The 18302-nt window shown below is 42.8% G+C and overlaps 1 protein-coding gene across 3 annotated transcripts in view; it reads right to left on the minus strand.

Annotated features, from left to right (window-relative positions):
* Positions 1-18302, minus strand: part of LOC106579321 (unconventional myosin-Id-like) — a 127904-nt gene that overhangs the window by 108048 nt on the left and 1554 nt on the right. Inside the window, exon 1 of one of the 3 annotated variants that reach the window (XM_045702478.1) lies at positions 3490-3554. The exons of the other annotated variants lie outside the window; for them this stretch is intronic. Within the exon in view, the coding sequence (XP_045558434.1) occupies positions 3490-3539 (50 nt within the window). The 5' untranslated portion in view covers positions 3540-3554. Of the gene's footprint in view, positions 1-3489; positions 3555-18302 lie in introns of those variants that run through there. 3 annotated transcript variants of the gene reach the window in all.

Raw genomic sequence — 18302 nt, forward strand, 5'->3', positions numbered from 1 at the left:
GATAAAAAAACATACCCGATTTAATCTGGTTACCACTCCTACCCAGTAACTAGAATATGCATATACTTATTACATATGGATAGAAAACACCCTAAATTTTCTAAAACTGTTTGAATGGTGTCTGTGAGTATAACAGAACTCATTTGGCAGGCAAAACCCTGAGACATTTTCTGACAGGAAGTGGATACCTGATGTGTTGTATTACCTTTAAACCTATCCCATTGAAAAACACAGGGGCTGAGGAATATTTTGGCACTTCCTATTGCTTCCACTAGATGTCACCAGCCTTTACAAAGTGTTTTGAGTCTTCTGGAGGGAGATCTGACCGAACAAGAGCCATGGAACGATGATGGCCCATTAGACACCTGGCGCGCGAGTTCATGTTGGGTACCCTCGTTCCAATACGTTATAAAAGAGTATGCATTCGTCCACCTTGAATATTATTCATGTTCTGGTTAAAAAAGGCCCTAATGATTTATGCTATACAACGTTTGACATGTTTGAACGAACGTAAATATATTTTTTCCCCTCGTTCATGACGAGAAGTCCGGCTGGCTTAGATCATGTGCTAACAAGACGGAGATTTTTGGACATAAATTATGAGCTTTTTTGAACAAAACTACATTCGTTATGGACCTGTGATACCTGGAAGTGACATCTGATGAAGAGAATCAAAGGTAATGGATTATTTACATAGTATTTTCGATTTTAGATCTCCCCAACATGACGTCTAGTCTGTATCGCAACGCGTATTTTTCTGGGCGCAGTGCTCAGATTATTGCAAAGTGTGATTTCCCAGTAAGGTTATTTTTAAATCTGGCAAGTTGATTGGGTTCAAGAGATGTAAATCTATAATTCTTTAAATGACAATATAATATTTTACCAATGTTTTCTAATTTTAATTATTTAATTTGTGGTGCTGACTTGACTGCCGGTTATTGGAGGGAAACGATTTCCTCAACATCAATGCCATAGTAAAACGCTGTTTTTGGATATACATATGAACTTGATAGAACTAAAAATGCATGCATTGTCTAACATAATGTCCTAGGAGTGTCATCTGATGGAGATTGTAAAAGGTTAGTGCATCATTTTAGCTGGTTTTATGGTTTTGGTGACCCTGTCTTTGAATTGACAAAACATTACACACAACTCTTGTAAATGTACTGTCCTAACATACTCTAAATTTATGCTTTCGCCGTAAAACCTTTTTGAAATCGTAAAACGTGGTTAGATTAAGGAGATGTTTATCTTTCAAAGGGTGTAAAATAGTTGTATGTTTGAAAAATTTGAATTTTGACATTTATTTGGATTCAAATTTGCCGCTCTTGAAATGCACCTGCTGTTGATGGAGTGCACCACGGGTAGAGGATATTTAGCAAGCAGGCTCCATGGAAATTCACAATTGTTTGTGCTAATTTTGTTAGCATTCTGGTAATAGATGCCCAATGGCCTTTTTAGTGTGTTTTTGGTGCCCACTTGTGTACTTAGCCGGTAATACCATAAATCCTGGAATGAGAGAAACGGTGTGACGACATGAAAATCTGGATACCGACCAACCCTATCTGGCAGCAGCAGTTGTGATGTGTGTGTAACATGAATGTATGTGTGTGTGTGTGTGTGTGTGTAGCATGAATGTATGTGTGTGTGTGTGTATATGTCTGTGTGGGGGTGTGCATTAGTCAGTGCACGTGTGCTAAGGTGTGGAGAATCAGAGCAGGTGGTTAGTCCAGTTCAAGTGTTCAGCAGTCTGATGGCTTGTAGATAGGAACTGAATGAAAATCCTTAAAAATACAGATAGAGAAAAATGCAACCTAACGAAGGTACGTATATAACATAGCATGGTGGTCCTAAGAGACCTCTTTAAACCAAATAGCCTCTAGAGCCTATCCCCTAGACCAAGGGGGGGGAAACGTACCAGCCCACGAGACATAAAAAAAAAAGATTTAAAAAAAAATATATATATATATTTTTTATTTATTTATTTTTTTTACCCCTTTTTCTCCCTAATTTGGTGGGATCCAATTGGTAGTTAGTCTTGTCCCATCGCTGCAACTACCATTCGGACTCGGGAGAGGCGAAGGTCGAGAGCCGTGCGTCCTCCGAAACATGGCCCAGCCAAGCCGCACTGCTTCTTGACACAATGCCCGCTTAACCTGGCCGCACCCATGTGTCAGAGGAAACACCGTACACCTGGCGACCGTGTCAGCATGCATGCGCCTGGCCCGCCACAGGAGTCGCTAGAGCGCGATGAGACAAGGAAATCTCTGCCTGCCAAACACTCTCCTAATCCGGACGACGCTGGGCCAATTGTGCGCCACCTCATGAGTCTCCCAGTCACGGCCAGCTGTGACACAGCCTGGGATCGAACCTGGGTCTGTAGTGACGCCTCAAGCACTGCAATGCAGGGCCTTAGACCGCTGCACCACTCGGGAAGCTCCTGCAAATTGATTTTAACAAACAATTGGTCCCCCAAAAAATGCGGCCCTCTGTTGAATTCCCGATGTGGCCCTCGAGCCAATAGGTTTGCACACCCCTGCCCTAGACACTTATGTACAGCTGAAAGGATTGGAATGGCATATAAAAAAAACAGCGCAAGGTGGAATTGTTACCATATTACTTCATCATTCCAAACCTTCAAAAGATGCCTAGGGGTAAAAGGAATAGGACACAGCCAGTGTTATCGCCAAGGATCTGATATAATAGACAACACAACACATGCTGGCTGGCTGTTATCAGTGACTGTGACCTTGTTGGGGATTTCCAGTAATCAAGACAGGGATAATCTCTGGCTGTTCCAATTTTCTCTCTCCCCATGAATTTACCACCAAGCAGTATTCTGATGTCCCTGTTTAGAATGATTGAATGATTTACAGCTTATCTGGCCCAGTGCATGCTGGGTACGACCTCTCAGGGATTACGATTTTTTTCACACTTTTATGGGGCTGTTTCATAGAGAGAAATGGAAACTGGTGATTCTGGGATACATTAAGTTTGTTTTCTGGAAGTTAAGGTTATTTGAGGACATTTTGGGTAATTTCAGCCAATGCTATTTCAAAGGAAGCCATAGTTCTGGAAAAGTATTTGAATCTATTGAAGAGATATTCACCTCAAAAACGCCAATTTCTGGTCAATATTTATATGTACATATTCTTATTCATTCCTTTACACTTGTGTGTATAAGGTAGTTGTTGTGAAATGGTTAGGTTAGATTACTTGTTAGATATTACTGCATCGTCGGAACTAGAAGCACAAGCATTTCACTACACTCGCATTAACATCTGCTAACCATGTGTATGTGACAAATACAATTTGATTTGATTTGATAGAAATAAAAAAACATATTTAGTCACAGGCATCAACAGACAAATCTCCGAAATCTAGACATCGCCGAAGACTTTGATCAGCTGAACGACAACTACGAGTCAAAGTACATACTATATCTGATCCGATACAAAATGTTATCTTATGGCCAACTGGCCATTACACCTGAATGAAGCAATCCTAACATCGATCACACCCGCTCTCTTCACAGCCATCGATGGGCCTCCTCCTCCTTCAGCTCTTGTCAAACATCTGAGGACTGCAATAGGAGATTTTCCATTGCTTTGTAAACTGTTCCTTAGTGCTAAAGAGAAGCTCCTAGCTCCCACTCCAGCCTGTCTGCCTGGGGCCTTAAACACAACACTCCCAGCCCTTGGCCCACAGACAAATCAATTTTCACAAACACATACTGTAGGAGTGGATCTGAACTCCCAGACTCCCCCTCTGTACCATAGTGCAGCTACTGCAGCACAGCTGGCGCAGAGCTGACTGGGTGAGATCACTACAGTACCTCCCCTTCCCTCTACTCTAATGACAGCATGTCTGCAGATTTACGATAGCAATCAGATGGGTTAGCAACTAATGTTAGCGGCTCTTCTGGCTCTATAAGGGAGAGGATGCAGCTGAGAGTCCTTTACTTTTCAATAGTTTGGGACAGATGTTAGGACGTGACAGGGAAACTACAGGACATGACACACCCAGTGTTGAAAGGGTGAGAGAGAGAAACAAACAAGGTAACCTTCCCACTATTATGAAATGAACCATTATTATGAACCAATCATATGATTAGGGACTGGAGTTTCTCCTGACCACCTGACTAGGAAACCCTCTGGGTCATAGGTCGTACATTATAGGCCCTTCATATGATGACAATTACTGGAGGTGCCCATCCAGTCATCTTACACATTCAGTCATAAGAACACGGAATGAAATGTAGAATAAAGCAGCGGGGCATATTTTGTGTTAACGCGTGAGATATAGCGTAGCATGTGTTCCCATGAACTCCACTTTCATTGGCTCGCGTCTGAATACTTAGGAAATGGGAGCCAGGTGTAAACAGCTTGGCTGGAGATCGGGTGGCTGACAGACAGTAGTGTTTCTTTGGGCCTCGGCCCTTTACTGTTTACTACCCTGACGGAGGAGATCACAGCTACTTCCCAGGCCGATCCTGAGCTAGGGGAGCTCAGCGAGAGAACAAAAGATTAATTTTAGTCAGATTAAGTTTCAAGAATTCAATAAAGAGACTTCAGAGAAGGGCGGAGAGGCTGGCTGGCTGTTGGGCCTGGCTGCCGGTCCGATGCGGAACCTGTTTGCACTTTAACATGTTGGCCAGTCCATTTACCTATGTAAATTCACAGCCAACCAGTCGATGGGAGGATGACGACGGGCCGCTGGAGAGAGAGAAAGACAAGGCCATCCAAACTGACTCAGACGTTACTCAGCACGCTATTTCAGGAAAGCACTGAGATTTCTGTCAGGGGTAAAAAGAGGGCAGGAAAAAGCACCAAAACATACAGAGGGAGCGAGGGAGACAAAGAGAGAGGGAAGGGAGAAGTTAGGGTAGAAATATGAGAGCAAACTTAGCTACCGTATAGAGATAGAAGGAGCGTAAGATAGATATGAGAAAGAAAGGAAAAGAGAGAACAAGAGAGAAAGAGAGAGTGTCTAAGTGGGCATTCAAAAGGTGTGTGAAGTGAGTAATGCTGGGGCTGTGATCTGATCTCAGACCTGGCTGTGAAAGCCAGATCCCCCACAGTGCCTTAGGGCACAGAGCCAACAGGTGGACAAGGGAACAAAAGATCTAGAGAATGACATCACCCAACCACTACACCCACACAGTTTGACACACACAAAAGGTCCAATGCAGCCATTTTTATCTCAATATCAAATGTAACCCGTTTCAAGAAGCTAGGCTTATGTCGCAAGTCACTATTTCACAGGAAAGGCATTTAATTTGTTGATTTTTTTCACATTTATTTATCAAAATGTGTTTTTTTGGCAGAAATGCCTTCTGGAACATATGAACTTTCATGACCCCTTAATAACAAACGTGTATGCTGTCTGCAAATACGAATTAAATTGTTCAATTACGAGCCTAGTTGGTTTAGAACGTTCTCGCTAGCCATGATTGGCTGAGATAATGGATGGGCTAGACATCTGTAACATGTCTATAACATGAGCTGCTCAGTATGTGTAGATAATCCTTGCTACAGGGGCTTTTATAAAATATATAATGTTAGCCATGAAGAACTGCAAAAGTGTTGCTACTGCGCTCAACAACATTGCTGCCCTGACTTTAGCAGGCACTATCGACAAAGATCAGTGGGAAAAAGTTGTGATGGACTACTTTCTGCACACGGTCAGTGTGAACCGGAGTGACTTGATACAACAACGGGTCAAACAAGCTGTAGCTAGCTACAGACTAAACTGAAAAAACACGCTGCCGTGAAGCGTTCATCCATGTATACGGGTAAGAGTCTAGCTACCTTTTCAGATATTATACTTGTATTTTTTTTTTAAATGTATGTATACCCCTTTTCCTCTGCAATTTCATGGTATCCAATTGGTAGTTACAGTCCTGTCTTATAGCTGCAACTTCCGTACGGACACGGGAGAGGCGAAGGTCAAGAGCCGTGCGTCCTCCGAAACAGAACCCAACCAAGCCGCACTGCTTCTTGACACAATGCCCACTTAACCCAGAAGCCAGCTGCACCAACGTGTCGGAAGAAACACTGTACACCTGGCGACCGTGTCAGGGTGCATTGCGCCTGGCCCGCCACAGGAGTCGCTAGTGCGCAATGAGAAAAGGACATCCCTGCCGGCCAAACCCTCCCCAAAACCGGACGACTTAGGGCCAATTGTGCGCTGCCCCATGGGTCTCCCGGTCGCGGCCGGCTGCGACAGAGTCTGGACCCGAACCAGGATCTCTAGTGGCACAGCTAGCACTGCGATGCAGTGCCTTAGACTACTGCGCCACTCGGGAGGCCGATATTATACGTTTGTAATTTAGTCAGAAAGTCGTTGTCATTGCAAGTGAAAGTGTACTGTTCTCTAGCTAGCAAACATTAGCTTGCTGGCTCGCTAATGTTATGTATATGATCTGTCTAACTACATGTCCAAACAAAAGATTGATGATTACATGCCCATTAAGTTAGCCAGGTGTGTCTGGGGGTGATTACAGCCATCTATTGTATTTCATGAACATGTGTACATGTCTAGACAATAGTGACCCATCCCAGCTAGATGTGACTGAGGGGTGGTTAAAGCATTTCTTTCACATGACCCATCAATTTAGACAAGTGTGACCGGTTAACAGTTGATCACTGGTGATCGGAAAAAACGGTAGTGTTTTATTACGTCTAAATAGTTGTTGGTTAAATACCTCCACACACGTTCTCACTGCAAGAAAGATGCAGATTAGAAGCAGCATGCAGAGGGGTGGGTTTGTGTGTCTGTGTCCTCAACTTGTAGTGGGCAGACAAGTTTGCTGTCACTCAGTCAGAATGTGCATTAGCGTTTCATATTTATTCTCTACCCTTGCCCCACTTGTTAGATATTATGCACATTGATAGCTTGATAGCAAACGCCCTCATCATCTTATTTATCATAGTAGCAGTCAGCAGCAATCTAAATGATCAGACCGAAAACATGAAAGGAAATGTGATCAAGTGAAATTATAAAGCGAGTGGACAGAGAAATAAAAGCTTCACTCTATACAATTAGAGCAGCAGGATCAACGTTCAGCCCGCCCTTATCTTTATAGACAGGCAAACTATCCAGTTGAGTTATTTAGACCACGCACATGACTGACTCAATTACAGTTCAGTATGGTTTAGAAACTGTGACTGACACATGAGAAACATGCTTGCTGGCACCCGAAAAACTTTTTTCCAATCACAGATAATGCTGACCAGAAAATGGTCCATATCTGTTATGATACTCGTTTTGTCCGACTATTCGGCACACCCTTAGTGTCTGGGTAAGCGCCATCTAATAATTATAAAATATTTTACCTGGACACTTTCTATTTTTGATATTGCTACTATGCAAATAACTATTTCACTGTACTGTTTACACCTTCTGTATCCTGTGCATGTGACAAATACATTTGATATAGTGTGTGTTTACCAGAGATTGTAATGTGAAGAACAACATGACCTGAACCAACGTCAGATTAGGATATAGGCCAAGGACTAGATAAAATGTATTTGTACCTGGAGTATTTCGGTATTGTAGGCTACTACTTTCTCCCCTTTTAGTCTTGAAATCTTTGGTTGTTTACTACTCTACTCACTCTGTTTAGCACATGGCCTCACATGTGAATCCTTAAAGAGATGGCTGGGGCTAACATGCTCACCAGACCGCTCGCGTGCGTGAACGTAGCAAAATAAATGTACACATACATGTTATTCAATCACTGCACCCACACTGCTCGCGAGCGTCGGCATGGTCAGGTGCTAAAATAGAAATTGGTTCTATTTGTGACGCTCAATGCGCTGCAAGTCCGACCTCTCTCACCTACTCATTGGTTTTTAGGAACATATACCCACGTGGGTGATTGAAAGATGAACTGACGTCCGCACTCCAGTCGGTTGTAGTAATGCACCATAAAGTTGGTTGCACCGCCATATAAATCCAAAGAAGAAAAAGAAGCCTGAAGGAAGGAGGAGAGATGAGAAACGAATTTGGTTTACCGTTTTATCTGTTGATTATTTGTCAGAGGAGTGGACCTTGTACATTTCAGGTAAAATAATAACCGAATGTTTATATCCCAGGACAAATTAGCTAGCAACAGCAAGCTAAATTTCCATAAATATTTCATGCTTTTTGACCTGTCCCCAAATTAATATAATTGGTTCAGAGTTTGTTTTGATATTTCAACCTGCGTGTCCTGATCACTTCTGGTGTGGTTGAACAAAAGCAATGCACGCACGCGCATCTGGTTTGGTCAGCATGTAAGGCTTAATAGGGTGTGAACGATGCTGAATAGGTGTAGACAAAGAGCTCTCCAGTAGGTCTACCAAAACATTCAAAGGCCATTTTCTCAAAAGTGGGGTTACAAGTTTATCAACTTACAAAGCAAAATTACTTTCCCATTGTTCCTCAACTGCAGTGTATGATATACCATTTCAGCTCTGAGTCTCTACTTTTATGCAATGTAAAAAAACAGCACTTCAAATTTTGTTACATAAGACCGAATCGAGGCGGTGGGTCACAAATCATTTCTGGGTAACAAGTACGTTATTGTGGAAGTTTTCAATTACAATGGTCAAAAAGAAACGATTTCTCAAGGAATAATTTTGCTAGGACTGTCTGGGAGTGGTCTGAGTGGGGAGGGGGAAACTTAAAAACTAGCTGTTATTGGCAGAGAGTTTAGGAACTCTTTCTTATTGGTCTATTAACTAATTTACCGCCTTGTGATGTCACCAGGTAGGCTAAAACGTCATCCCACTAAAACAGGCTGAAATTTCAGGCAGTCTTTTCAAACAGCCTATCACCATTTTCAAAATTTCCCAGTATTATTCCAACCTCATAGTGTGGAGATACTTTTGTATATATAGTGTATGTGGACACCCCTTCAAATTAGTGGATTTGGCTATTTCAGCCACACCAGTTGCTGACAGGAGTATAAAATTGAGCACACCGCCATGCAATCTCCATAGACAAACATTGGCAACGTGTCACCGTCACAGGATGCCACCTTTCCAACAAGTCAGTTCGTAACATTTCTGCCCTGCTAGAGCTGCCCCGGTCAATTGTCTGTGCTGTTATTGTGAAGTGGAAACGTCTAGGAGCAACAACAGCTCAGCCTCGAAGTGGTAGGTAACACAAGCTCACAGAACAGGCCCGACGAGGGCTGAAGCGCATAAAAATCATCTGTCCTCGGTTGCAACACTCACTACTGAGTTCCAAACTGCGTCTGGAAGCAACATCAGCACAATTTTTATTTAACTAGGCAAGTCAGTTAAGAACAAACTCATATTTACAATGACGGCCTAGGAAGTAGGAACAGTGGTTAACTGCCTTGTTCAGCGGCAGAACGACAGATTTTTACCTTGTCAGCTCGGTTATTCGATCGAGCAACCTTTCGGTTACTGGCCCAACGCTCTAACCACTAGGCTACCTGCCGCCCTGCTCAAACAATAACTGTTTGTCGGGAGCTTCGTGAAATGGGTTTCCATGGCCGAGCAGCAGCACACAAGCGTAAGATCACCATGCGCAATGCCAAATGTTGGCTAGAGTGGTGTAAAGCTCACTGCCATTGGACCCTGGAGCAGTGGAAACACCTTCTCTGGAGAGATGAATCATGCTTCACCATCTGGCAGTCCGACAGACAAATCTGGGTATGGCGGATGCCAGGAGAACGCTACCTGCCCCACTGCAACCAACTGTAATGTTTGGTGGAGGATAAATAATGGTCTGGGGTTATTTTTCATGTTTCGGGCTAGGCCCCTTAGTTCCAGTGAAGGGAAATCTTAACGCTACAGCATACAATAACATTCTAGACGATTCTGTGCTTCCAACTTTGTGGCAACAGTTTGGGGAAGGCCCTCTCCTGTTTCAGCATGACAATGCCCCTGTGCACAAAGCGAGGTCCATACAGAAATGGTTTGTCGAGATCAGTGTGGAAGAACTTGACTGTCCTGCACAGAGCCCTGACCTCAACCCCATCGAACCCCTTTGGGATGAATTGCAAGCCTAATCGTCCAACATTTGTGCCTGACCTCACTAATGCATTTGTGGCTGAATGGAAGCAAGTCCCCGCAGCAATATTCCAACATCTAGTGGAAAGCCTTCCAAGAAGTGTAGAGGCTGTTATAGCAGCAAAAGGGGGACCAACTCCATATTAATGCCCATGATTTTGGTATGAGATGTTCAACGAGCAGGTGTACACATACTTTTGGTCAGTGTGTGTGTGTGTGTGTGTGTGTGTGTGTGTGTGTGTGTTGTGTGTGTGTATATATAAAAAACACACTGAAAAAAAAAAAATCACATTTTTGACTGCACTGGGCCTTTAAGGGATTCTTGGATGACACGAAAAGGGATTCATGACAAACACCTTACTCATTCATTACAGAAACGGATCGTTAATCACATGAATGCAACATGCGTCATGTCTGTAAGTAAATTGGTTTCTGGGAAATTACAGCAGAAAGTTAATGTAGTGGAGGATGTGCTTCACCTCGTTAAAGCCAGACAGCCTTAATGGGAAACCTAATCTGATTGAATCTATCAAGATTGAATCAAGGTCTTCCCAGAGCTAGGATAGATTGCCCTGTGCAGTGAGCATATGCCAGACAGAACTGTCTACTGAATGAGTAGCACACATTCCATTCATAAGATGGGTAATTTACTGTATGACCCTACTGCACTATAGACTAATATCAAGAATGTGGACAACATAATGTGGGCAGGCCCGGAGGAAGGGAAATTGCAAGGGGAAAAGTGAGAGAAAGGTGGAGAGAGAAAAGCAGTAAACCCTATATGAGGGATATGAAAAGAGAAATCAAGAAAGAGAGAGTGGAAGAGATAGGAGGCAATAAGAGGACCACAAACATGGTGCTGGACAACCAGCGTCCGGCTGCCAACGCACACAGTCCACAAACGAGACCTCTTTGAGAGCCGGCGGACTTATATATTTTAGGGGGGGAAGGTTCCAAAAGTACGGCCCTGTTTACGTAAAGGCGGTTATGTGTTTCTGATTACAGGGGGTTGTATGTAAATTATTGTGGAGACACAGGCCTTTTCATTGCTGGAGAGCAAAAGAGAAGGAAGTAGCCATTTTTCAGAAAATACGGTATATATTAGTGATATTATTATTTTTGTCAATATTATATTGATATTTGACTCCAAGTATCAATTAGCGCTGATGAAGATTTCATCAAAAGTGCATTACAGTGACTTGGAAATACAATGACATTCAAAAGGAGGCTAATAATTAGTAGGAAAACCTTTTGTCATCATTTTGATGTCAACAGATTGACTTTAGATGCAGTATAACGTTTGGGATAGAGGTGAGGATTGTAGCTAGCTAACATTAGCATTGCTAGCTATTTTTGACTAAATTTGCTATATGACAACATTGACATCTGTCTAAAGTAAATTTGACGACATGATAATGCTGGCAAAGTTGTTTCCTACTAAATATTTGACTACTTCAGCAATGTCATTGTATTTCCAGGCACTATAGTGTGATTTAGATTAAATAGTAGTTAACCTCCCTCCAGAATGACTGAGCTTATCCAGTTCTTCCATGGCCAGCATACTCACCAGACATGTCACCCGTTGAGCATGTTCAGGATGCTCTGGTTCGACGTGAACAACAGCCAGTTCCCACCAATATCCAGAAACTTTGCAGTCATTGAAGAGGAATGGGACAACATTCCACAGGCCACAATCAGCAGCCTGATCAACTCTATGGGAAGGAGATGTGTCACGCTGCATAAGGCAAATGGTGATCACACCATTTTCCTTATGATCCACACCCCTACTTTTTTTTTTTTAAGGTATCTGTGACCAACAACTGCATATCTGTATTCCAAGTCATGTGAAATCCATAGATTAGGGACTCATTTATTTATTTCAATTGACTGATTTCTTTATATGAACTGTAACTCAGTAAAATCTTTGAAATTGTTGCAGTTTGAGTTTATATTTTTGTTCAGTGTATATTAGACCGATACTGTATAACAGGAAGAGGAAGTAGAACCTTCGACCTCTCTCGTCTGCTTCTGCTCACTGCACCTGAACTATGGAGAGACTTTGATCCCTGTGTTTGCTCTGCAGGGAGGGAGTCGGGTTGCTATGTTCGGTGTGTCGCACCTATTCAACGATTAAATCTGCTGTTACGGCAACAAATTAACGTTAACACACCTGAAATGCGAGAAGCTGCCTGGCCCTATTTGTCCAACACTTTCATAGTGGTTAAAGGAGAAGCTAGCTTTTTTTACAACCAAATCTAAATGTTTATGTAAATGGCATGTTATAGAAGGGTCCAGACACTTGCGATTTAACTTACCCCAACCAGCAATTCACTTCCTCATCCTTGTTGTGCAGTACAGGGGCTCTGAAAACACCCAAATACGTATTTTTAGAAATGGAAACACTCAGTATAGTGATGCAGGTCTTTCCAGCCGGTGTATTCTATTTTGTGTGACTCGAGCGGTTTCCCCTATCGAAAAGGACCTATTTTAGTATTTTTGGAGCATGTGTTCATGTTTTTCCAGAGCCCCCGAACTGCACAACGAGGATGAGGAAGTGAATCGCAGGTTGGGCTAAGTTTCTGAAAAACAAGTGAAATTGCTAAAAAAAGTATCTTGACCCATCTATAAAATAGAGATTTGGTTGTAAAAAAAAGCACAATTCTCCTTTAAATCCGTAGGATACAGGGTTACAGTGGGGCTCAAATGGTAGACCAGACACACAAACTCAATTTCGTAGAGTATGCCTTTCCTAGCCAAAATGGACTCTAACAACTCTCCCTGAGGAATTGGGAGGTGCTTTCATGCAGATACAGTCCCACTCTGAGCAGGAAGTGGAGCGCCAGTTCTGTGTGCTGTACATGAAAATCATATGAGCCTAGTCCTCATGTTATTTGTCATCCGAGTGTTATTATTTTAAGCTTGTCATCATAACTTCAGTAGGACTTTAAATCAAGACATTGTGCCCTGTCAGATAGTTTCAGCCAATATTCAGGCTTAGAGAGGACATGCAGAAAACAATGAAATTTGAGGCCAAAGAAAGGGAAATGCCAATGGGAAAAGGCAGCTTTCCTTTGCCTTCCTCCAGATGCCATATTTTTGTCTCCTTCCTTTTCCAATCCCATGAAGCTCTCGAGGTCAAAGGTCAAACCAATTGAAACAACGATAGACACAGAAAAAGAGTAGCTTTGTATACTACACAAAAAAAAGAATAATACTGTATTCCCTAAGTCATGATGTCCCCAACATCTTCATGTTTTGATTAGGTGGAAACCATCAGATAAAGCATTATCTCTTGGCTGGCAAAAGAAACCTGTATCCTAGTCTAACCAACCCAACACAACTACAGAAGTGTTGATGGGCAGGGTCACTATAAGGCTAGTTGTAACTATTTCTCATTAATAATAAAATAAAACAAAAACATTTCCCAAGAAATGTCTCAATTTGGTACTTATTAGGATCCCCATTAGCCCACTGTAAAAGCATCAGCTACTTAGGGTTCACATAAAACATAGTACATTACAGAACATTTTTAGTCATGGCCTGAAATACATACAGTGCATTCGTAAAGTATTCAGACCCCTTCACTTCACCCACATTTTGTTACAGCCTCATTCTAAAATGTATTAAAATTGTCCCCCCCCCCCCCATCTAGACACAATACCCCATAATGACAAAGTGAAAACAGGTTTAAACATTTTTGCAAATGTATTAAAATTTTTACTGAAATATCACTTTACTCAGTACTTTGTTGAAGCACCTTTGGCAGCGATTACAGCATCGAGTCTTCTTGAGTATGAGGCTACAAGCTTGGCACAGCTGTATTTGGGGAGTTTCTCCCATTCTCTGCAGATCCTCTCAAGCTCTGTCAGGTTGGATGGGGCGCGACGCTGCACAGCTAGTTTCAGGTCTCTCCAGAGATGTTCGATCGGGTTTATTTCCGGGCTCTGGCTGGGCTACTCATTCAGAGACTTGTCCCGAAGCCCCTCCTGCGTTGTCTTGGCTGTGTGCTTAAGGTCGTTGTCCTGTTGGAAGGTGAACCGTCGCCCCCAGTCTGAGGTCCTGAGCGCTCTGTAGCAGATTTTCATCAAGGATCTCTCTGTACTTATCTCTATTCATCTTTCCCTCGATCCTGACTAGTCTCCCAGTCCCTGTCGATGAAAATCATCCCCACAGGATGATGCTTCCACTACGCTTGACTGTAGGGATGGGGCCAGGTTTCTTCCAGACGTGACGCTTGGCATTCAGGCCAAAGAGTTCAATCTTGGTTTCATCAGACTAGAGAATCTTGTTTCTCATGGTCTGAGAGTCTTTAGGTGTCTTTTGGCAAACTCCAGGCGGGATGTCATGTGCCATTTACTGAGGAGTGGCTTCCATCTGGCCACTCTACCATAAAGGCCTGATTTGTGGAGTGCTGCAGAGATGGTTGTCCTTCTGGAAGGTTCTCTCATTGCCACAGAGGAACTCTGGAGCTCTGTCAGAGTGACCATCAGGTTCTTGGTCACCTCCCTGACCAAGGCCCTTCTCGCCCGATTACTCAGTTTGGCTGGGCAGCCAGCTCTAGGAAGAGTGTTGGTGGTTCCAAACTTCTTCCATCTAAGAATGATGGAAGCCACTGTCTTCTTGGGGTCCTTCAATGCTGCAGGAATGTTGTGGTACCCCTCCCCAGATCTGTGCCTGCACACAATCCTGTCTCAGCACTCTAAGGACAATTCCTTATACCTCATGGCTTGGTTTTTGCTCTGATACACACTGACAACGGTGGGACCTTATATAGACAGGTGTGTGCCTTTCCAAATCATGTCCAGTCAATTTAATTAACCACAGGTGGACTCAAGGATGATCAATGGAAACAGGATACACCTGAGCTCAATTTCGAGTCTCATAGCAAAGGATCTGAGGTTTGGGCATCAGTGAGAGAAGAGAAAATGTTTAGCTACTGACAAGTAGAGTGGTTATCAACTATTTCATCTGCAGTATGTAGGATGCCCGTTTTGGAAGAATAAAAAAATAAAAATACTAATTGTTTTAAAATGGTAGCGGTTTGCCAAAAAAGTTCCCTGCAGACCCAGCAACAGACAAAACAACACTGCCAAAGTGCCATTAAAGGACAAACAGTGAACAGTGATAACATTGTGCTCCAAAGAAGAGTATTTGGTATACACCCCCAGAGGTATAAATAAGGAGGTTCCAGAATCAGACATGAGGAAAGTAACTTCCTTGAGACTACCACCTTTCCTTTGCAGTTTCCACCATTGTTAGATTGCAATCACAATGGTTTATTTGCTCAGTTCCAATGTGCTGTAGAGGATTCATGGCCTCTTATCTGCTGACTGGTCCATTGAAGCAAATTCCCAAGACCTTTACTGGAATTTCATAGTTTTCATATGGAACGTTTCCAAAGAGATCGGGCATCTGTTGGAGTTATATTTAGGAAGTTCCTTGGCACTGTGCTCCCTGAAGCCAGACTGCTCAACCTTAAGTCAAACAAAGTAAATGTCAACTGGACAAGCACTCTGGCCAAAAGAAGACGAAAACTAACCAGGCTACTCCACATAATTTATCATATAGTCACTAGGGGATAGATTCTGATTAGCGACTCAACATGGCTATCATGGGCTGACCGCAAAATACACCCCCGAGAGCCATGATGGCATTGAAAGTGGATATTTGGGAAATTTCACACCTTAAAATAGCTATTGAAGGAGGCAAATAGATGCCTCATGTACTCTGTCGGTGTATCCCTTCTCCAAGTGTTTCTCTACGCCCCCTTCACCCTGCTGCACACACACGCACACACGCGCACACAGGATGAGAAGGGACAGGAGGAGGAAATGCTCCTGGTCAGTCACACCCTCTGTAAATAACAATTTGCACACATCCTCTCCACTCTGGCTTGTCCAGCTGGAGGGAAAACAAACAGTAGCACCAGGGAGAGCTAGGAAAATGATGCATGCAGATCCTGCTGCCTGGCTATCAAATGCAAACAGCTACGTTATAAACTGGATACTTATCAGGATAGAAACACCAATAAAATCTAATAATTGTGAGGACAGCTTTAGACGTGTGTCTGTGAAAAGACTCTGATACTGAACTACATGTTCTGTCTGAGGTCTGTCAAATAGTTCCCAAATCCACTATCTCAGAGGTATTCAACTCTGACCCTACAAGGTCCAGAGCCTGCTGGTTTTCTACCTGATAATTGCACACACCTGGTGTTCCAGGTCTAAATCAGTCCCTGATTAGAGGGGAACAATGAAAAAAATGCAGTGGAACTGGCTTCTAGGTCCAGAGTTGAGTTGCAGGGCACTTTCTCCACTCAGTTACAACCAGAGATCGCCGACCCTGCTCTTGGAAAGCTACCATGCTGTAGATTTTCGCTCCAACCCTAATCTAGCACCCCTGATTCTAATAATTGATAAGATGAATCAGGTTAGTTACAACTGGGGTTGGAGTGAAAACCTGCAGGTGGGTAGGACTCCAAGAACAGGTTTGGAGACCCCTGGGTAAAACAAATATGACTTGGCACCAATGTTACGTATGATAAAGATAATTTCAGACATATAAGATGTAGGCCTATGTCTGTTTACACATTCATTCAATTACAGAGCTGCATGTTCCCCATTTCCATGAATGGATTACAAACTGCGGTTTGTATACATACTATAGTTCAGATAGCAAGAGAATATTGACTGGGTTGAGGCATTTTTAAAAGATGACAAGTTATATGGATGATTATTTGTGCAGAAACAACCATTGGAGAGGCCGCCTAGAAAGGAAGGTCTTTTGGTAAGCTATATAACTGATCTTCAGGAAACTACATCCTCAAGTCTGGTTCTCTGTCATTGTCATGTCTATAACACAGGAGGCTGTGGAGGGGAGAACGGCTCATAATAATGGCCGGAACAGAGCAAATGGAATGGTAAACACCTGGAAACCATGTGTTTGATGTATTTCATACCATTCCACTCCAGCCAATACCACGAGCCCATTCTCCCCGATTAAGGTGCTGTCAACCTCCTGTGGTCTATAATGTTCCAAATATTTAGAGGTAATTTCCATAAAAGTCTCAAACGTGGTTACGTTAAGCGAGTAAGCTGAAGTTCAGCTCATCGCCATTAACTGCAGTAATTCGAACAGGTCAAGGTGTTGACATCTTTCATTGACATCAGCAATAAGGAAGTGTGACTTTGATGTAGGCTAGAGGCGCTTAGGAAAAAAAGACTTCAATATTGTTCCAACTAATTTCATTGCATTATCAGAACAGAAAATGATTTGAGAATTCTACTAGAATCATCTCTGTCCATATTCAAGTCAAACAGGAGTAGGCTACTACAATGAGCATTACATAAAAAGGGGACTCCCATCCACAAGTCCCCACCCTGACAATCGATGGTGTCAGAAACCACATGCAAAGTTGCGTGCAGCTGCAGCAGAGGACAGGTACACAGCGCCAGGGCAGTGAGTGACTGACTGAATCTTTCCCACATTCACTTTCCCAAACATACCATGCTTGGCTGGCATCATCCCACAAACCACTCATGATGCAAAAATAGCCTTGGACAATCTGTATGTTCAGGTGATGCTTTTCATTGGGAGCACCGTGATTCCTTGGGTGGAGCCCCATTCACACACAGCATGGCTCATATAATTACCAGTCTGACAAAGACAACATCTCTGAGGAATGCTCTGTGTCCAGACAATACAGTCCAAGAGGAAACTAGGTCCATTGTTCTAAAAAATAATGTATGCAGACAAAACATGAGGAATAGTTTTCACATGATGGGTCAATTCCTGTCGTAAAGGCCAAGTAATAGAACTGCTCTTCCTTGTTTCATCCGTCAAATGACCATGAATAACTGGGACATCTATAGCTAGGTTTGCATCCAATTTGCGACAGACTTTCATGCGAATATAAAAAAATCTGCATAAAACAATATGAGCATTTTCCCCATCAGCGATGGTTTCGGATAAAAGTCTGTGGGTGATGACGTGGTGTGCATAAAAATTACTTTTGCGGTTAAATTCCCATGTACCGAATGAAAAATACAAGTTCAATTGGTTTCCATCGCATTTTCAACTCTACTGATGGTTTTGTTACAACAACTGTTGCGTTATACAGCAAATGTGCCCACTCTGGTCTTGGTACATGCGCTCTAGCCAACAGGTAGGGAGGGTACCTACATTTTGAGATTGTTATGGAAACGTACAATATTATTTCACTTTATCAAACGGTAAAAAAAACATTCTCATGGTTTCATCAGCCCGCTTGTGACT

This window comes from Salmo salar, chromosome ssa19, assembly GCF_905237065.1.
Source record: "Salmo salar chromosome ssa19, Ssal_v3.1, whole genome shotgun sequence".
Classification (NCBI taxonomy): domain Eukaryota; kingdom Metazoa; phylum Chordata; class Actinopteri; order Salmoniformes; family Salmonidae; genus Salmo; species Salmo salar.